Genomic DNA, 22,063 nt, shown 5'->3' with positions numbered 1-22,063 from the left:
GTGCTCCATCTGGAAAATGTTTTCCTATCTCTCTCTCTCTCTTTCTCTTAGTCCGTTCCTGGCTATAGACAACGGAATGTTTACGTTATAATGCACACTATCCTTGCATTCTTAATCCGCCGGACAAAAATTGCATACATTAAAAAAATATAATAATTATTTTTATAATATAAATTTTAATAGTTTCTAAATTTAATGTAGAGTTTATTTAATGAAACATTTTCAAAATAAAACAGATATTACAATGAAAAAGAAACATCAATATAGTATTTACATTATATAGAATTAGATAGGTCAGGTTCTAAATAAGACAAATTAATCAGAAATTGTCTTTAAAATAAAAAAAATGTTCATAGTCAAGTCCATTTACTAAATAATTCAAAACTATTAATAATAAATAAAATTAGACTTTTATTTAATTCGTGTCTTTAAATTGATTGCTTAACGGAAAATAGTCTACTTAATTTCCAAGTTCCTAAAAAATAATCATAAAATAAAACAAAGTAAAGGTCGTTTTACTAAGTCAATTTACTGAACTAATTTAAATAAAAATTTCTTATGATTGTCCCCAATTTCTTAGGCATCATCGTAAGAAATGTTTAAATATATCTATTAGTATCAATCAAATAAAATATTCGAGTAGAGTGTATTTATTTATCAGAGTAGAATACCTTTAATTAAACAACACGTATATATTATTATATAATCAGATTAATTTGATTCCAAAATAATTGTAACAATGTTCAGGATTAACCTTCAAACTAAATGCATAGAACTGTCAATTCTTGTAAAAGTAAATACATACATGTAAATAGGGAAAGTGAGGTCTGCCAACAGGTGGACGACCTTTAGCTTTATTTAGACAGTTATCGATTTTCCAAGCCCAACAACACGATGCTCGTGTCGAGAGTAAAGTAAAATGTAGTTCTTGAAATACAAATACTGATTTATTTGCGAAAGCAGTTTTGATAACCCTATTAATTGCCAGAGAACAGTGTGGCAAAAGCGATGGCAATGCACATGAACTTCCAAGGTGGCAAATATTTTGTTTACATTTCATCTTTCTTCTTTTTTTGGACAATTGCGCTGACACTCACAGTTGTATTCGAATCGTACTCGTCCAGATACTCGTTGCCTCCGTATTCCTACTCATTCAGTATTTGTAATCGTATTCACATAGTGGAAAATTCGCCAAGTGGGTGGCAGCAGAGCAACAACATTTACGCACTGGAAATTGAGGGAAACTCTACACAGTTTTAATTTTTCTACATTCTTTTGTTGTTGTTGTAACGAAACGAAACAAGAAATTTTCGTATTCCAAATACAGAAACGATTTAGTAAGCGTGCGGATTTGAGTTCGAGTGAATGTTGAATGCGAATGCGAAGGCGAACTGTGAATGCAAATGCGAGTGTGATTGTAAATGTGAATATGACTGTGATGGTCGTGGCCAAGACGGGGGAAACGGTGTTTAAATCGGTTACAATCTAAAACGCAGTGAACTTTAGCATATTTAAACCCAAAGTGCGATAAAACATATAGTGAATACCCCCCTCCAAACACCCTCTGCAGCGAAACAACGTGATAAAGCAAATAAAAACAGCCACGCAAGCTAAAACAAAAAAAAAGAAAGGAAAAGCAAAAGCAAAGAAAAGAAAAAGCAAAAGGGAAAAATAAATTCGAATTTTACCCCCCTCTCATTTTTTCGGGAGTTTTCCAGTAATTTGCGTGCATGCGATATACTGAAAAATTGAAATGCTCATCGCGGGTCAACTGACTGACATACAAAATACCTATTTATAACTCACAACAAAGGCATCCGGAGGCGCCAATACGGTATCGAATCACGGCAATACGACGTAGAATCGCGTTGCGGATAAAATATAATAAAGAGAATCTTTCAGAGATTCAAAGGGGGGGCATTTGTCCCCCTAAAAAAGTCAGTGACGGTGGAAGTCAGCGTGTGTGCCTTTCCAGTTATATTTACCATTTACCATTCATCGTTTACAATCAGTGTGCCTCTGGTTTCCAGACTTCCCTCTTTTTCGCCATTCGTCTATCGCTCTCTCTCTCACTCTCTAATTTGGTCACTTGCACGGTGGTTTCAATTTCTGGTGGATTGCATATTGCCGCTTGGCGTCCAACCTCCGTGGCAGGGACAACGTGCCACAAGGCGCGGCAAATCGTGACTATCGCATCCTTCAAGCATTGCCGCATTCCTTTGACGTTGCGTGTTGGCGCGTCATCGTCATCGTCATCGTCATCGTCATCGTGGTCGCGGTCGTGGTCGTGGTCGTGGTCACAATCGTCATCATTCTCATTCCCGTCCATTCATCAGCTGCGGCATTTGCAGCTACATTTGTTGTTATCACATTGTGTGCGAAAGACCATCAAAATATCTTCATTCGAAGAAGATTATCGGGCTGACAGGCCCATGGTGCAGCGTGCATCATCCTCAGATGCTCCCTCAACTCAGGGCGGCCAACATCGAGAGTCTCGATTTGGCCTTGGATATACATCATACCAAAGCGGATACAATAAGTTATTCACACAGGTGATAATATGCAAATGCACTTACTTCATATTCACATTCATTCAATCAGTCATCTAAGAGTTGCTTAATATTTCTATCAAATGCTAGAGTGACGTTAACATTCTTTTAATAACAGAATCTGTCTACAATTAAGATTCTATGAACTTAATCAAATAGCAAAGTTAATAAAAATATTTAAGTTAATGTATAAATAATAGTGTAAAGCATATTTTTCAGAGACTTAGTAACATATCTCTTTAACGAATTTATCCATAAATTTACTTTTTTTGTTATAAATAATTTCTTCTTTATAAATTATACGTCACGATGGGCCAAAATCTAAGAAACACAGTAAGAATTCATTTTAACAAACTTCTCATTAAAGAAATTTGATTTTAATATGCCCAAGTACATAACTAACTAATTTTCTTTTGTCTTTTGTTCCTTGAAACTGCAGTCAAACTCTAATATAATTTACGGATTTTTGACAATTTTGTATAAATATATTCCTAATTATTTTACAAAGGTCTTGACATGTCTAAGTCTACGAACTGCAGTTTAATTTCTTTATGCAAGAACTTTAACTTATATATGCATTATATATATAAGTATGCCTATATTTTTGAACAACACTTGTACTTTTATATTACTAACATCTGTTTATAGATGTTCCAGTGCAAATTATACTCAAATCTATATTTATATTTATATTATTGAAAAATATTTCAAGCCGGATCAAAGTATAAACAAATAACAAAGATTACATATGATTTATATTTCTTTAAAATCATCTGTTTTTCGTTAGAACAAGGTATAAATGAAATACTCGACACATTCAATAATGAAACAGTGTTTTATATAAAGTCTCTTAAAATGGGGCAATAAGTCTTGTACTCATAGCAACATCTGACCCAGAGACCCTGGCAAGCGTCCAATTAAAATTCAATGTACTTGCAACCAGATATATATATATAAAACTCTTTGTGTATCTAAAGTAGCTTTTATGTAAAGAAAAGAACAATGGATTGGGTTGTTACTTAGCCAAATGAGTTTTGTATGTATATTTGAATAGAAATGCAACATGTTGCCCTGAATAATTTTAGTATGTGATGTGTTTGTTATTTGTAGGGTTCTGCCGACTCGAACTACTCACAACCGTCATCCGATCTGTCGCTAGACGAGGAAAAGGAATCGCTTCGGCGAGAAAAGGAACGTCAGGCCTTAAGCCAGTTGGATAAAGCGAGGGTAAGATATACAAAATTCAACAGAAACTGAAAATGTATTCAGTACAGTAATTATTCGATAGAGCAAACCAGTAGCGTTCGCTGTGCGAACCAACGTAGCATACGATGGAGCCATCGACGACGATTCGCCCGTTCAAGGTGCTGCAGTTTCATTTGAGATGCGGGAGTTCCTGCACATCAAGGAGAAGTATGACAATAACTGGTGGATCGGCAGACTGGTTAAGGAAGGCTGTGATGTGGGCTTCATACCCAGCCCCGCTAAGCTAGACAACATACGAATGCAGGTGCGTCTAAAAGTATAATATGTATATTAGAGTGGGTCAATTTTTATCGCAACAAAGTGGTTTTCCAATTCGTAACATACGATAAGTTCTAAGAAAAATTTTGCAAGAAACCATGGGTCTAAAATCAATATCGAGCTTCCACTTGATAACTGCTTGCTGCACTTATTTTAATCCATACAAATTTACCCACTCTAATGTATATACCATATTTAAGATGATATTTAAGTAAATCATACTATCGTTTGCAGAATCAAACTAGACCCTCAAGACTGTACGGCACAAAGGGCTCATCTAGTGGGAATTTAGGTGCGGGACAAGCAGGTGCGGAGCCATCACGAGGTAGCACACCCCCCACACCTGGTATGACACACATTTCATTCTCCTAATTTCTTTATTGGGCAAGGTTTTATTTCGTATATCGTATATCTATCTAATTTCTAATCCAAGCAAAAAAGAAAACAAAAATAATTATTTCTTCTTTTGTTGTACGAGTTTTTCAAAGTAATATGTTTAGTTTCTTTTTGTAATTATGTATGTCGTATAACGATCTTAACTGACGAGCCTCCGTTACGGAGTGACCATCATATAAACATATATATTGTTATTCAACAAAAGTACTACTACTACTGCTACTACAACTGCTACTATATACCACACGTGAGTGCATCTGAGTCTGTGAAAAGTCGGTACCAGTTTAGGTAATTCAACCTCAATTGGCAACAGTTACAGTGGACACCAAACAAGAGTCTCTATATTAATATATATATATCTTCAATCCGAGTCATATCAGTTGATCTACAAACAGATAAGGCCGTCCGACTTAAACTTACACTTACTTAAAAATCGATCGTAGTTAAATCGCGTACCGTTTTTAATTATCATTTTGAGAAACTTCAATCTGGCAAACACCGGGCTACAAAATTCCTGTAATTTCTGTACAACTCTTGAGTTCTTTTATTATTATATATCATGTTACATTCGCCCTCCACACTATGAAACTGCAATTAGGAAATATTAATCACCAAACGAACCCAATATAAATGACAACATAATTAGATATTTGTACACTTACTTTTTGCATGATCAAAACTCCTGTCTATCAATTGATCCAGAATGCATCACACTCAGACACTCAGACACTCAAACACTCAAACAGACATAGACAATTAACACTCGCTTTCGTATAGAGCACGTTCTAACTCATCTGCCCGAACTTTCCTAATTTAAATCAAATGAAAGTTTTAGCAAGAGAATATCCTATTAACAGCACTCAACTCTCTTTTACCTAACACCAACTAATACAACAACAACAACAACAACAACTATCACTAACCAAAACTACAACAATAATATCTGTACCAACTGTGTGATATAAACGTCTTCCAAAGACCCCTATAGTACAACACCACGCAAGAAAAACAAAGGTTTGTCCATGTCTTCTCTCATCCGGTAATCAGAATATCCATTTTAATTCAACGATTCGCTTCTGCTCGATTCAGTAAAGCTATAGCTTTGGCCAATTAAATGCTGTTCAAAGTTCCTATCTGGAGATGAGCAAAACCTTTCAGTTTATTGAAAATTTTATATTAAGCAACTTTAGCATTAATCAACCAATTGTCATGAAACTTATATTATATTGAAATTATATACTTATTATATTGTTGTGCTAAAGAAATCAAAGTTTTAGTCTTAAAAGTATAGTTGTACTTTAAATCTTTTAAGCTAGGGGAAGAAAAAAGTTTAAGAAAGATCCTTGTTAGTTTGTTAAGGAATAAAGATATTGTCATACGATTAGTTTCAATTTGAATCGAACAATATGCACAGGATTAAAAAATCCTTATAATAACTATTCAAAACACATTTTAAAACATAATCTATTTGAAATTCACATTCGCAAACAATTCTTTAATATTTTAAGAGCGATTATCAAAGTCACGAATTTCTAAATTGTTGAGATATTTTTGCGAGAGTGGAATTTGTAATAGTATTCTATAGATGTACCGTTATTAGATGCTTTAATTGAACTTTGCTTGTAGTGCTCATCTCTAGATAATTCAATCAAAAATGTCAGTCACTCACTCACACAAATCCTTAGACTTAAGATATTATACTTTAGAGAGAGTCTCATCCTCGAGTTGACATTTCAACAGCATTTTTAAATCGTGTGGTACGGTTGCAAAAATTTCAAATTAAAAGATACACACACTAAAGACACCAATATACACCCGCAATCAAACTCTCACACTCACACACACACTGTACAGTTGCTTTAAGAACAATCTCAAGTAATTGTATATTTTGTACATATAAATTGTTTGAACTACAAAGAAATAAACAGTTTTAGTTGTAAAATTGGCTTGGCAACTCGTAGCGCTCGATCGTCGTTGGTAGAAATCATAAATTCGCTCATCCGATGCCATTATCTCTCTCTCTCTCTCTTGCCTATTTGCAATGATACTAACAAATCAGGTGACGAATCAGATTCCATGGGACCAGGACGACATGGCAAAACACCATTGGCAACTCAACCCAATAAGGAGAAGCGAAAGCCGTTCTTCAAGAAACAGGAAACCGCCAGCCCGTACGATGTGGTGCCATCGATGCGTCCCGTTGTTTTAGTGGGTCCAAGCCTTAAAGGTTACGAGGTAACCGATATGATGCAAAAGGCGCTCTTCGATTTCCTCAAGCATCGTTTCGAAGGTCGCATCATCATAACGCGCGTCATGGCCGATATATCATTGGCGAAGCGTTCCATTATGAACAATCCATCGAAACGTGCCATTATGGAGAGATCCAGCAGTCGTTCCGATTGTCTTGGCAAAGTTCAGGAGGAGATCGAGCGAATCTTTGAGCTGGCCCGTTCACTCCAGCTGGTCGTACTCGATTGTGATACAATCAATCATCCGTCACAATTAGCAAAAACTTCATTAGCGCCAACAATAGTTTACTTAAAGATTAGTAGTAGTAAGGTAAGTTTGATTTATTCTATTTTTATCTATCTATAAAGTTAGTCAAGTAATTGTTTTAAATAAATTAAATTGGTTTAGTAAAATAATTGATCCTAATGTATTCCAAATTAGAATTTGCAACACTTTTTTTTCTTAGAACCATAAGCAAGCAATATTGGATAAAAATAATTAAAAAGCAAGAAAAAGCTTTTCTTAATTTGTAAAACAATGACTTGACGCTTTAACTTGAATAATTACCTATAAACTAACATCATCTAATGGATTACTCTTATTTTTGGTATAGGTTTTACAGCGTTTAATCAAATCACGAGGCAAATCACAAGCTAAAAACTTGTCCGTACAAATGGTTGCCGCTGAAAAATTAGCCCAATGTCCACCCGAAATGTTCGATGTTATTTTAGACGAGAACCAATTAGAAGACGCCTGCGAACATATTGCCGAATACTTGGACGTAACTATAACAATTTAGCCCGTATGCAATATACATATATTATATATATTTCTTACCCTATTAGACGTATTGGAAGGCCACGCATCCAGATCTCCGTACAGGCGCAGTACAGGCCATTGCCAGGCCGCTGCCTCAAGAGGTGTCATCGTCACCTACCGTAGATCAAGCTCGCTTGGGTCCAACACCACCAGGTAAAGTCAGGAATCTCAAGTCGGGGGTTCATCTAATAAGCATAGTCATTTTCATACGCGTTATCGTATCTTTATCGTATCGTATCGTATCCCCTCCCTCTCCGTTCGACGTGAAATTCTTAAGAAATCAAATTCCAATTGCCCACAGCAATATCCACAGTTTCATCCATTAACGTTTGGAAATTCAAAGAATTTAAAAAAGAATATGTTAAAAAAAAATATTATTAAAAATATATATAGTATAATCGCTCGAACAGTTCATAAAAGCATTAATAGTCAGTTAAAAATTTGTTTTGTTATCGGTTAACGACACAAATACATATTATGTACAAATTACATGCACATACATTTACTTAATTGCAATATACGAATTTTCACAAATTTAAATTACATATACTTTACATTTACTCGTTCAAAATACAATTCTAAAATTTGTCTTTCTCAAATTCAAATTCCCATGACTGTACCGTATAAACCAATCAATGCTTCTTCTTGCTCTCTCTCCGCATTCGCGTGTCGTCGTGTTGATTCGTTGTCTCATCGGCTCGTTGACAGTCGATGGCGAGGAATTTGACGAGCTCGAGCCCCGTATGGCGAGTGTCGAGCGTGAGGGTAGTCGGGAACGGGATCGGGAGCGTGACAGTAGGGAAAGAGAGCGTGAAAATGAGCGCGACTACTGGGATAGAGAGTTCAACCGTGATCGCAGCTCGAAAGACAGAGAAAGAGATTTGGAATGGGAGCGCGAGAGAGCACGCGAATGGGAAAGAGAGCGAGAAAGGGATTGGGATAGAGAGTTCGATTGGGACCAAGGTAAATTCAACTGTTTAACTTTATTATTTGATTTAAATGTATTCGCATAAGTTCAAACAGCAATTTATAAGTACCGTCAATCCAAATACTTAGTATCCATACACATTCCAAGTAATTTATTTTGAGTACACAATTTATAAAACTTAAAGATTAAACATAATACTGTTGATGATTATTTTTATTATTAAATATAGAAGTTTCGATATATTACTTAAATAAAAACATACTTTTACAATAGCCTTCCTAGCTCAGCTTTTCTTTCACAGTACATTATCGTATATGTTGTTCATAATTCATTAATTTGTAATCTCTATAGTCATATATTCAGACTTATCATTAATTTTGCTTTGGAACTGTACAATTTAATCGTTGACTCTTTTCAATTCACGCTTAAAAGTAACACGTAGAAATTATCATAAAACGATTAGATCTTAATAGAGAAATAAGCCCAATCTGTGAGTCCGCTAAACAAAGTACCTATACGATCTTTTAAGAAAGCTAAGAATTATAATATCATTTTGATTAGTCGCTTTGAAACATTTGAAATCATTTGCTATTACAATTAGTTTAAGTATTTTGAATTTTGTGCTTTGTTTTTCATTTATTTTTCGTTTATTTTTTACGCAAACACTTCACAGCACGAGACATACCCGGTTCCTTCACAACAATGCTATAATATCAAATCCAATTACCAAGATCAACACAATAGAGATATATCAACAAAGACAGTACAAATATAGAGACAAAAAAAAATTATAACCAAACGTTACAATCGATCGTATCCAATAATGAGAAGCCTGTTCCAGTTTACAACTTAAATACTCGTCAATTTTAAGCTGGCCCGACTCTGAATGAGGTGCACAGAGACCCAATAAAACTATCTGTTCTTCTGTTTTGTCGGGAACCATTAAATAACTATTAACCACAGTAGTTAAGATATCCTCTTTGACTTTTGTTATTATATTTTCTGCTTGAGTTTTGATTAACAATACTAAACTAATCGACCTTAAGACGCTTCTCTTAAAATATGTATCGTATTATCATATTCTTAAACTCCATATTCGTAATGTTACGTACTCCTTTTAAGGAAATCGACCAGAAATCGTATCGTATTATTGTCTAAAATGTGCACTTGCCATGTTTTGTACTCGTTTCTAGTTACACCTGGCGTCGTCCGCCTCTAGTGTCCACGTCCTCGTCCTTCTACTTGATTCCTACATTGCTCGGAAGAACTCAGCCCAGTACAGTCCAATAGCTAACGATATATTTTGTGTTCAATAATTAATAATTTATCTATGTTGTCGCGCGTTATTTCAAGCTAGAGAAAAACCAAAAAACAAACTAAGCAAAAACTCAACTCATTCAAATTGTAATCGTTATTTAGACACATGTTGGCTTAGTGAGTATGGACTCCCCCCCCAAACAACGTGTTTAGTTTAGTTTTTAACTTTATTTGTTTGATTTGTTGTAACCTCCCTCGATTTATCATATTTTATTGGTTGCATCTCCTCATTTCCCAATTTCCCTATTAACATTTTCCAATCTATCAACTAGATACATTTATCTATTTCAAAATCTTTAGTAGAAATATTTAAAATAAAACCAGGTTTATGACCATTTAACTCCATTCTAAAAAAAAATAATATCTTTAAAAATAGATTACGAAGAACAATCAATTGTACATACATATATATTTCAGAAAGATTGAAAACTTATTTTATTTGTTTTTATACTATAAGTATCGCAACAGAAGAAATCAGTTACTATTAAAAATATACCCTATTACAGCTTATATAACCTGTATGATTTTATTTCAATCTGTATAATTGCAATAGAAGTTTTGGAAGCAGAAGTAGTGGTATGAAAAATACCTTTTTTACGCGGCCCGACGTCTATTACAATATTCAGTTTTTTCACCGTAATTAGTTTGAATTATAAAAATTCTTTATATTATAATTTTCTCTTGTAAATTTCAAAAGATCTTAGTATAAATAATTACTAACAGAGGTTTCTTCTTCAAATTCGGCTTGCCGGATACATAGTTTTAGTTACTGATCCTTACCTTATCCCTTAAATTCTTGTTAAGCCAATACTAATCGTTATGGGAGTCCTAAATGTAAGATGGTTAAATAAAAAAAAAATAGCTAGAAAACCACTCAAAATATCTGCACTCCCGTGTTACTAAAACGACTGTTTAGTTAAACTAAATACACGAAATGCATCCAGAATAAATGCAGAATTTAAACTGAATATATGCTGAATATGTACGCTGAAAATATCCAAAATAATTTATGCTGAATATATATTGAATATCAGCGGAATATATGCGTGATTTATTTTGAAAAAATTCTGAATATTTACTGAATGTATTGAGTGTATTTGGGCATAAGTATAAATGGCTTAGGGCCATGCCAATTGCCTTTTGATGCGTTTCGAATGCTTTGCTTTTGGTTTAATTTTTGTTTCGGTTTTTGGTTGATTTGTTATTTTGCCAGTTTGAAATGGAATAACTTGTCTAAGATTCGTTTGTGTGTGTCCATTTTTCAGGAGGTGCCTCTTACCATCACAGCCGTCGCCAGGCGTCAGGACGTCACCAGGATCGCAGCGGAGGCAGCGGTGCGGGCGGCGGTCATGCGGCTGGCTTTGAACGCGACAGGGAGCGTTATGAGCGTCAGGAAAGAGAGCGATTGCATGCGAGGGATCGAGATCTGATGCATTACGATCTGAACAGTGATGAGATGTTAGACGAGCGTAATTTTGAGTTTCCGGCGATGCGAAGTGGGCCAAGTGGCGCCTCACATCATGGTCATCTATCCCGCGGCGGTCGACTGATCGACGATGGCGATTTTGAGCGTGATGATCGATTGATGGGCAGCTCGAGAACCCGCTATGGACCTGGACCCTCGACACGCATTGATGATCCGCGGGATGTGGCGAGAGCGGCAGCTGTTGTCGAACGCGATCGCGATGAATACAGTCCGCATAGAGGTGGTGGGAGTAGTAGGAGAATGCTGAATGCCATGTAGGAATCGTGGATATAGGGGTGGGATCAGATCGATTCGAAAGCGCCAGGTTTGATGGAAGCACGTGACAATAGTTTTGATCTTGACATAATACACAAGCCCAATACGATACCCAGACAGCAGCACTCACAACCCATTCACGATACACATCCACATACTCGTAGTACACACTCATTCCTGCCCAGACAACAACATGCGAGGGATCAGTGGCTGTCATCCTCGTCGTTCTCCCTGTCGCAGACGCCACAGCGTCCACGCGAACACTTCCCATTGCGACACCAGCCACTGTCCTATCCACAGGCACGTCCACACTCCAGTAGTCGCACCTCCACCTCCACCTCCTCCGCATTCCAATTGTATCCCAGGTATGCCTATCAAAGCACCTCATTTGCCAATCCGCCGAGCAGCATTAACAGATTCAAAGACAGATCCATAAGTAGCGGCTCCAATTCGAAAACACTGGACTACGATTGGTCATCGTCATCATCCTTCACGAAGATCGATGCGATCACGCATGCAATACGTAATAAGATCATTGTTGAGGAGGACGAGGAGGACATACTGAGCATGGATAGGTTTTATTGAAGAGATTTCATCGAGGCACAAAACAACAACACACAGAACTTTTTTTGAGAATAAGCGAAAGTATAATGAAAATTGCACAATATGTTTAGATATGATTCCTTGACATTAGATTGAAGATACCATCATTATATTCAAATTTCAAATCTAGCATACTTATTTCAGTGCCAAAGAAGAAGCGAATACCAAAACAAAAACAAATGAAAATTCAAGTAAAGTTTGTACATTTCCACTTTAAGGTTGGGGCTGAACGGGAAAATACACTTACATGGTTAAAGAGGATAGCACAATGCTAAGTACAGCCTAATGTGTCTTAAATACTTACTATAGCTAAGTGTAATGAGATTTTATTTAAAAAAAAAAGCTAAATATAAAATTGAGTATACATATAAACTTAAAACAAAACTAAGCCTAAGATTTACACCTAAACAAACAACAATTTGTTAATGCATTTCACCACAAGGATTAAAAAAACTAGAGTGGGAAAGGGGAACGAGGTGCGGGGTGTGTCATGTGGTTTTTGGGTGGTAATCATTGTAGTTACGGTATCATACCGTATATACATATATATATATATATTTTTTATGCGTACGATAAACTAATTCATAAGTGGCAGCTTTAATAATTTAGTAAAAAAAAAAATAAATAAAGTACTTATAATAATCTAAGTAAATGCAGGCACACACACTTACACTCAGAATCGATTGAAATCTCTTTAATAAAACCATCTATACTCAAGATAAGTACAAACTGCTTGAACTCGTTAAAAGAAACGAACTTTAAATATACCCTTTACTAACTATCCTCTATAAGATTGCTTTCTAGTTTGATCCATTTTCTATAGTTCTTCTCTTAGCGCTTTGTTCCTTAGCAAATCTCTAAGCTTTAACTAATTTTCCAATTATTAATTATTATTTGATTTCTGCCTAGTTAGTTGCTTTAATATAGCAATTAATACTACCAGTGCCTTAAAGAAAAAAAACAAAAACCATTTTGGCATCCTCAAGATGTTTAATAACACAGAATACACATAACTTTATTCTCCTTGACCTCAAAAAAAAAATAAAGAACAGAAAAGATAAGCAAAAAGAAGCAGAAAAAAAAGCTTATTACGTTTTGCGCCTGCGTACGATTCAATCATCAAAACATCAAATAATACGGAGAAACTATTGTAAGTATGTTTTTGATCTGGTCCATTCCAAACGAGCACTCTTTTTACAATTCCAACCACCTGAAAAAAAATTGATCCAACGGTTTTTTCGAAATTCAAAAAACAAACGAGAAAGATGAAACAGAATGAACAAAACGCACTGAATTCAAATCGATCGCGACTTTCGAATATAATGGGAGTTGTTGTTCCTTAACTTCCTCCACTTCCAGCGCTTTGATTGATTAGCGCTAAGTAAGTAGTTACTTCCACACCTTAACCATAATTCATTCAGGCTAACTACGTAATATACGAGCTTTGTTCGAATCGGCCTCGCAATAGAAAGAGACAGAGATAGACCTTACGATTGATTGATCACTGCACTCCCTATATAAGTAGCTTAAGATGGTGTTGGAATTTTGAGCGTTCGGTCTGGGTACTGATGTTTTAAATATAATATACACTTGATTACTTTTCAAAAAATAAATCATTTTCAGATTTGCAAAATTTTCTAGTTTTTGTTAGCGCATTGCAAATTAGACCTATAAAAAATTGTGATATTTTAAAATTTTTAAATTTGAAATCTTTAAAAGATAGTAGATCTTGTATATTAAAAACATCGGTACTTCTAACGACACTCTGTAAAAAACTAAATGAAACATACAGTCCAAGGGTATATGAAAAGGAAATAGGAGCTTTTTGGAAATTGAGACAGAGTGGAATATTGTGAAATTTGAGAGCGCGGCGAATATTATTTGGTAAAAAATATTGATAAGTAAATGAACTAAGCCTCCCGAAAACTAACATTTTTATAAAGAAATGTATTTAAATCTGGATACAAAGATTGAGAAAAAATTGTTAAGTGTTCAACCCATACGAAAATCGTAGGCAAATGTGCATATGTATAAACAAAAACAAAATACCAAAAGAAAAACCATTAAATTATAACGATAAAGAAGAACAAGTTAGATTTTAATATTGGTTTTATAATTGACCCATCTAATACCGAGCAAATCATAATAAATAAGTATCCTATACCAAAAAGATAAGAAAAATATATATATAGCGAGATATATGAAGAAAAGAGCCTAGCGAAAAGTAGAACATCAGGATTACGCTCATTTGCATTTTGTGCAGCTTATAACAAATACATAAATACATGAATACATATTTAATAGACCTGCACGTTAAAACATTTTGTATCACTTGAAAAGGGGGCTTCGACCCCGATGCTATGACTGGGGATTCGATTGCTAGAGCCATATACACGTATATAATAACATTATTAATAACAACAATAATGATAATGAGAAAGATATGCAGACATTTCTTGTATAAAGCGGCAACAAATTTATTTATTAGCTATAATTAAATATATATTGAAAATTACTTTTTAATACTAGCTTAAAGTTGAGAGCATACAGAAAGGAAATTAAATGATAAACAAAAACCTAAAAATGAACACAAAATTTACGAGAAAAAACAATAAAATATACATATACCAAATATGAATATAGTACATATGTATGTAAATTATACAAATATACTCACAGAACTGGTAACTCACAATAAAAGAAAATATGAATATAAATAAATGTAAATGTATCCTGCTATAAATAACAAAATTTAAATAAATCCAGTTTGTCAAGTGGACGGACTTTACCAATAGTAAACTAATTAATATGCATAATGTTAAATATTATCTACAATGCATAAAAAAAAAAAACAAATAATAATAACAGAAACATAATATAATAGAAAAGTTGTTAAGAAAATCAACTCTTCGTATTATAAAATAAAATAAAATGATTTATTTTGAATAACGCAATTATTTCGATCTTATCCAAAATAAAACCTTAAGCAAAATAATAAAGAATAAATAACAACAATCACAAATATGTATTTAACTTTGTTGACTAACTAACACAAACATTCTTATACACAATCACACAAGCAATTATATAGTGAAAATCCCCTAAATTATTTTGGGAATATTTCTATTTCATACATTTCAAATACGAAACTCAAAACTTCAAATTTAATATGTAAAGAAGACTCCTTTTTGTTTTTAAGCCACTTTGATAAATGCAAGCTATAATTTTTTTTATGAACAATATATGCAAAAGTTTATAAACGAAAAACCGAGAAAAATGACAAATATTTATGCACGCCTGAGATTCCGTATTCGAATTCAAATTCTAATTCAAACTATAAATAAAAGTAAAAGCAAAATGGGTGAAAAAATTACCCAAACCAAATTCAGAATATAAAAGCAACTATTTGTGCAAAATATCAATTTAAATTAATATAGAATATTTTTTACGTACATATTTATAATGTAAAATCCGATAAATTTACCTTAATCGTATGTAAATAGCCAATGATATCTCAATATGTTTTTTGTAAAGTTTTGGTTTTCAGTTTCAGAAAGGGGACAAAATTTACAAATTACAGTTTCTGCCCTAGGGTTTTTGAGTTGTTTCTGTTGTTTATTGTTTGATATGTTTAAAAAATTGATTTAAAATATGATTAAAACAAATACGAGTATGTAGTTAAATGAACGCTAAATGGCGATTAAAACCAATTAAAATAAATGAAAACGTGTACATTATTTCATGGGGTTGTGGAAAAATACTTACTTGATTCAAACTTCCTGTTTACTTTGAAGTCAATCTTATCTTCTATGAATCGAAAGTTTACTTATGGTTGTCGTTTCAATACAGTATTTTGAAACTTTTAAAGGTAAAAATTAAATATTTATTAAAAACTTCTGTTCACATTTTCAGTTTTCAAAAAAAGAAAATAATATTCTTAGCTTACCCTTTGTAGTGACTTTATTTAACCCTTGCGGCGACCGACGGGTTAAGCTTGTTTTCGAACAGTGAGACTTATTCGCATATGTACATATATACTGTACGTAGAGCACCCACACATGTACAGAATTATACATAGGAACGCCTTCACTCATGTGTACAAATTCGTGTAGATGTGAACGTATGTTTACTCAGACAGCGCTCTCACTCCACACATAATTTTGATCTCTGCTGTTATTTATCAAATTCGATCGATTTCGCTCACTCTCAGAGAGAAACAGTTGAAGTCGCCGTCCAGCCGGTTCGTTGGCCGTTGACTCTCGCATTCCGAATCAGTTATATTATCAAGCTCAGACCGACAAGTGAAGTCGCTCTGCGTGTGTGTGAGTTTGTGCGTGTATTTGGTATACAAGCCCTTTAACTAAACCTTCCAGTTCCAGTAATTGCATTTCAAGAGATTTTTAAAACTTTGCCAAAATGCCACTAAAAATTCAAAATGTTCTCGTCTGCGATGAAGTTGATAAATCATGTGTCGACCTTCTCCAAGAGCATGGCATCAATGTAAGTTGATAAATTAATCTACACATATACGAGTATATATACATAAGTATTTGAGTGGCATATAAAAGTGCACACATACATACTACCTATGTGTGTACATTGTACAATCAGACTTATTGTGGTTTTTGGTTAAATTTTCTTTTATTCAGGTTACTTACAAGCTTAAATTGCCGGTTGATGAGCTCTGTAAAGCAGTAAAGGTAAGTAACAATCCGATTACATAACATGAGCACATACAAATATATGTACATACATATATACTTAAGAGCTGCATTCTTATAAATGCAATTGTGTGTGTACAAATTGTTTGTGAGCTGACAACGCGTGTAATATTGTCTTATCTTGCTTTGCAAATTGCATTTGAAAGTAAAAACAAATACTTATCTGTGTAATACTAGCTTACGAGTATAAATAACAAACAACCTGTTGTCAAGCAGTGCATTTGACAGCATTTAGACATTTATGATTTATGCAATTTATTTTGCTATTTATTAAACTGAAATCATACAAATAATATTCTTAATTCATTTGAAATTTGGAAATCATTTAAATAATATTCTTACTTCACATTAATACCAACTGAAAATTATATTAAAGATTGTATATTTTCTTGTCAATTTTTTAAATTTTAAAAATATTTTATAAAATGAAATACGTATTCAACGTTTTTTTTTATTAATTATAAACTAAATTTATACAAATAATAAATACTCTTCACATTCATTATTGAGCTCAAATCATACAAATACTTTCAATTCACATTTATGTGCATCTACTGTAAGATAAATTAAACTCAATTTTAATAAATTTAATAAATTTTAAATGACATATTCATAGTGTTCTTATAAATGTGTACAGATGTGTGTATTTATTAGCCTTGATTATCTGAAAACGTTATCTGTCTTGAGTCTACACTACAATTTATTGTACGCATAAAATACTGATATTTCGACTTAACAATTTATTAGGAAACTATTTTATTGTAATTAAGAAAAGCACGTGTACTAGTGAAAAAGCTTTCGGAGCATCTACATTTCATTAAGCTTACAAAGTTACAGTGTAGGTGTAGTATGTGTGTGTGTGCTCGAAAGCTTTTACAGAATGCTGATTGAATGAATGAAAACAAAAGATCAATATACTCAAGTTTGATAAGATAATAGTATGGATAAAGCAACTCAAATATTGATAATAGCAAAGCTCACTCTGCTCTCATTGTTGGATCAATGTACGCCATTATTTGTTGATCACTTTGCCCAATCTTTTGGGGTCCAACGTAGGCACGAGGAGTCGATGCGTATCTTACGCTTCTTCATTGCAGATCGATGCTGTTCGATAGTGTCATGATTTAGACAGATTATGTGCTTACCCTTGAAGTACTTAACCAGGTTGAGGCTTTTTAGTGTATATATAACATCGCCACTATGTATGGCCGTAATCTCGGAGATATCATTTATAGCTGTCGAAGGTCTATCGCCATTAGGTCCGGGATTCGGGTTGATCAGAATCTCGAGTATAGCCTGCGTCCAATAGGAACGATAGGAGAGCAGTCCAAGATCAGAGAGCGGCTTCTCCGGAGAACCAGTTTTTCCCTCGCATCGGGAGAGTTCGTAGCTAAACTCAATGAGCAATTTACCGTAGCCTTTGCGCTGATATGGCGGCAAGGTCAATACACAGGCTAAATTGTAGTCCTGATCGCTTATTTTCTCCTTGGAAAAGTAGCCAACAATGTGAAATCCACGTGAATCAAACTCAGTCATCACATAGAACAGAAATGGATCCACGGCAAAGTCAATTAACTTGTGATCGAGAAAAAGTTTCGAAAGCAAACATAAATTCTGAACATACACCTTGTCCTTGCGTCCATCAATCTCAAAGAAGGATATAGTATCCTTGCGATAGATCTCATTACCAGGCGGATGCTTCAATGTACACTTGGATAAATGACGTCCCAGGCAAAAGCGACTCTTGCAATACTTCAAACAAAATTCGCACAGATAAATACAATCCATTTGACAAAGTTCTTTTGGATACGGCGAGAAGTACCAGGGCTTTATACGATACCGTCCCAACTCAATCATTTCGACATTCTTCACAAGGGTTTCATTTTTCTTTTGTCGTGAATTGGTTATCATCCCCTCCTGTGGATCACATTCATTTGAAGTTGTTTTTGAACTATTTTCTTCCTTCTTTACGTGCTTGCGATGTTTGCGCCTTCCACATTTCTTTGGTGTCGTTAGCATTATTTTTTCCTGACTTTCCGAGGTCTGGTCAACACAAGGAAGTCTTTGCACATCGCGCAGATTTAAATTCTCCTCGGTGACCCATTCATCCAATCGCTTGTTGCAATCCTCGTAGTGCACATAGAACTTTCGCTTATCCCCCATCTTCCGAATGCTTACGATCTCCGCCATTTGCCAGTCGTTCGACTGTCGTATGCGCACTTGAAGACGGCAGCCCACAGTTAGAGATGCCGCCGATTCACAATTCATTATTAATCTCCTTTTTGATATTCACTCTCCAAATATGCACTGAGTTAATAGCTTTTCAATGATATATCTAAATAGTGTAAATAACAATTAATATTTAGCCTATTTGAAAAAACATAACTTACGCTTTGTTCATTAAATATAGTCAGGATTAGAACTAGCTCAATTGAACAAATCTTAATCCAACCGAAAACAAAAAATTTTGTGTTTATGACACGTGACATAAAATCGTATGCTGTTAACGGTCACGATCTCGAACTAGCTTTCGATCACGATAGTTCACTGCTTATTTTCGACTTACGATAAATTTTATTTTAGAAAATTAATTAGCTCCCTCACTTACAAAATAAGGAAATAAACAAAAAAAAATGCAATTCTAAACATAATAATACTTAAACAAGCACTAGCTACTAGGGTCCTAGAAATAAATTTACTATAGCTAATTTTATAAGTTAGGTAGAGAACCTACTTAAATACTTAGCTCTTAGCACACAATGCCAGAAATCAAGATTTATTTACAAAATTAAAAAAAAAACTAACATTGTGTTATCGGCACAACGTATTATCGATTCGTCGATGCAACAATAAAATAATGATCACTACCATCACTATTATTTATTTGCTTAGTGTTAATACTGAGTGCTCCGTTATTGGTTGAACTTTGGTGATAATAACTATTGAATGGCAATAATATAAAAAAGAAATTCATAATAAATTGAGACACAGACCAAAGGTGAATTTTTATTATTGTATTTTTTAAAGTTATGAGCACTTGGCTTCCGCCTTTATATGACAAATATAAATACCAATAAAAAAGAATTCGCAATAATGCGAGTTCAATTCAGGAATACAATTGTACCCTTTTAAACTTATTTATATATATATATATATATATTTGCCATAATCAAATCTTACAGAACTTTGATGCTGCGATTGTGCGTTCGGATACAAAAATAACAGCGGAAGTTCTTGCAGCTGGAGCGGGGAGCCTTAAAGTTGTGGGTCGAGCGGGAGCCGGAGTGGACAACATCGATGTGGCTGCAGCGACATCGCATAATGTCGTTGTCCTTAAGTAAGTAAATGCTCCCTTGAAAGCACTGCCAATGCATGTCAGACGATGTAAGCAAACACAAACGAGAGAGGGAGAGAGAGCACTTAACTACCCGCTGCACTGACGAACTTAAAATACCCTGCCTTTGACACTTGAAAGATATCTTTCAAAATGTTCAATTATGTCAAAACAATTACTTAACAGAAAGAGAACATAGCTATTGGTATGTTTAGTAGAGTATTCTTAATATGTGCACTTTTTTAAATTTTGTCAAAACAATGACTACCTGTTGACTGCACCAATATCCTTTCGCTAAGGGTATAAGAAATTGCAAATATGCACACTTAAATTGTCGGAAAGAAATGAACGTAGCAACCAATTGGCTGACTGGGTTGAGTGACGGAGTCGAATTATGTGCCTTGACACGCATAATTAGACGGCCATACACATTTTGGGTAACGAGGATTCTGTCTGCTCCTGCCATTGAGCCTGCCTGGATTGAGAGGGATACAATACGAGAACGCGATATTTCAGTCATTTGCATAATGCTGTCTAGTCACAACAAGTGCCTCCACCTCCTCCTCCTTCCCCAACTTCTTAAAATCTTTTTGGGGAATGACACGATGTGTTGGGTGTATTTAACAACAAATTCTGTTACTTTTTCAGCACTCCGGGCGGCAATTCTATTTCGGCTTGTGAACTGACGTGCATCCTAATTGGCGCTCTGGCGCGTCCCGTTGTGCCTGCCGGACAGAGCATGAAGGAGGGTCGCTGGGACAGGAAATTGTATAGCGGCAGTGAGCTCTATGGCAAAACTTTGGCCGTACTTGGCTTGGGTCGCATTGGACGTGAAGTGGCCATACGCATGAAGACATGGGGCATGAGGGTAAGCGATCAGTTAATTGATATTCCTTGCTCCAGCTAATACTCATCAATATGTCAGGTAATTGGCTATGATCCCATTACCACGGAGGCGGAGGCCAAAGCAGCAGGCATTGAGAAAATGACCCTGGAAGAAATTTGGCCACTGGCCGACTATATTACAGTGCATACTCCACTGATACCGGCTACCAGAAGTAAGTTACCATTGACGTATTGGATAATCAAATCTAATTTCATTTCTTTCACAGACCTAATTTGCGGGGAGACGTTGGAGAAGTGCAAGCAAGGTGTCAAGGTTGTCAACGTGGCACGTGGCGGCATCATCGATGAACGGGCTGTTTTGGATGCTCTCAATAGTGGCAAATGCGCTGGCGCTGCTTTCGATGTCTTCCCCGAAGAACCACCCAAGTCGGAGGTTACCAAGGCCCTTATCAATCATCCCAAAGTCGTGGCCACGCCTCACCTGGGCGCCAGCACCTCTGAGGCTCAAGTCCGTGTCGCTGTTGAGGTTGCCGAGCAATTCATTGCCCTGAATGGCACCTCACCCAAGTATACAACATACCTGGGTGTTATCAACAAAGAAGCCCTTGCCCATTACCAGTAATCCCATAATAATCATCTTATAACTCTTTCCCACTCCAAGGCATACAACACTTTTAATTTCTTACAACGTCATTTTTATATTAATAAAAAATACCCACAATATATTAATTGTTTATTAATAATTACTTTCTGTGGGTATGAAATCGAAAGATTCATTAAACTTCTCACATTTATTGTAGCGAAAAATAAAAACCATACAAATTAAAACAAACAGAAGTTTTCCAATTTGAACTATCAAAACCGCAAAGCAATCAATACATTAGTTGTTAATAAACAATTTCTATTTCTTAAAAAGTTGTTGGTAAATTTAACTTGAATTCAATTATTATCTGTCATATGAGTCCATTATTGGTTCTTATACCCTGTTAACAAGAAATAGGTAAGGAAAGGCTTTATAATTCAGTGCTAATGTAACAGGTAATAACTTATAATTTT

General features: G+C 34.8%; 4 protein-coding genes across 7 annotated transcripts; 3 read left to right on the top strand and 1 right to left on the bottom strand.

Annotated features, from left to right (window-relative positions):
- The first annotated feature begins 1,805 nt into the window (after positions 1 to 1,805).
- LOC117779895 (voltage-dependent L-type calcium channel subunit beta-2) lies at positions 1,806 to 11,528 on the top strand. Of its 4 annotated transcripts, none has more exons than XM_034616239.1 (8): positions 1,806 to 2,552; positions 3,660 to 3,776; positions 3,838 to 4,059; positions 4,308 to 4,419; positions 6,541 to 7,028; positions 7,312 to 7,479; positions 7,544 to 7,670; positions 11,028 to 11,528. In XM_034616239.1, exons 1-8 carry the CDS (start codon positions 2,433 to 2,435, stop codon positions 11,504 to 11,506), a joined length of 1,833 nt encoding a protein of 610 aa, XP_034472130.1. In that variant the 5' UTR covers positions 1,806 to 2,432; the 3' UTR covers positions 11,507 to 11,528. The 4 variants fall into 4 exon arrangements, with proteins under 4 accessions (XP_034472130.1, XP_034472129.1, XP_034472132.1 ...); XM_034616238.1 differs by having other exon boundaries at positions 6,529 to 7,028; XM_034616241.1 differs by lacking the exon at positions 11,028 to 11,528 and adding an exon at positions 9,639 to 9,664.
- On the top strand, positions 11,522 to 13,990 carry LOC117779896. Its single transcript, XM_034616242.1, has one exon. It carries the CDS (start codon positions 11,558 to 11,560, stop codon positions 12,086 to 12,088), a length of 531 nt encoding a protein of 176 aa, XP_034472133.1. The 5' UTR covers positions 11,522 to 11,557; the 3' UTR covers positions 12,089 to 13,990.
- A 2,403-nt stretch (positions 13,991 to 16,393) lies between these two features.
- Positions 16,394 to 21,839, top strand: LOC117780938 (D-3-phosphoglycerate dehydrogenase). The gene is made up of 6 exons (XM_034617634.1): positions 16,394 to 16,606; positions 16,756 to 16,806; positions 20,010 to 20,164; positions 20,810 to 21,029; positions 21,087 to 21,219; positions 21,274 to 21,839. Exons 1-6 carry the CDS (start codon positions 16,523 to 16,525, stop codon positions 21,627 to 21,629), a joined length of 999 nt encoding a protein of 332 aa, XP_034473525.1. The 5' UTR covers positions 16,394 to 16,522; the 3' UTR covers positions 21,630 to 21,839.
- Positions 17,815 to 19,095, bottom strand: LOC117779493 (histone acetyltransferase KAT5-like). The gene has a single exon (XM_034615710.1). The coding sequence runs from the start codon at positions 19,093 to 19,095 to the stop codon at positions 17,851 to 17,853; it is 1,245 nt and encodes a 414-aa protein (XP_034471601.1). The 3' UTR covers positions 17,815 to 17,850.
- Positions 21,840 to 22,063: the final 224 nt, after the last annotated feature.

This window comes from Drosophila innubila (assembly GCF_004354385.1).
Source record: "Drosophila innubila isolate TH190305 chromosome 2L unlocalized genomic scaffold, UK_Dinn_1.0 4_B_2L, whole genome shotgun sequence".
Lineage (NCBI taxonomy): Eukaryota > Metazoa > Arthropoda > Insecta > Diptera > Drosophilidae > Drosophila > Drosophila innubila.
This window is presented reverse-complemented; position numbering and strand designations above follow the sequence as displayed.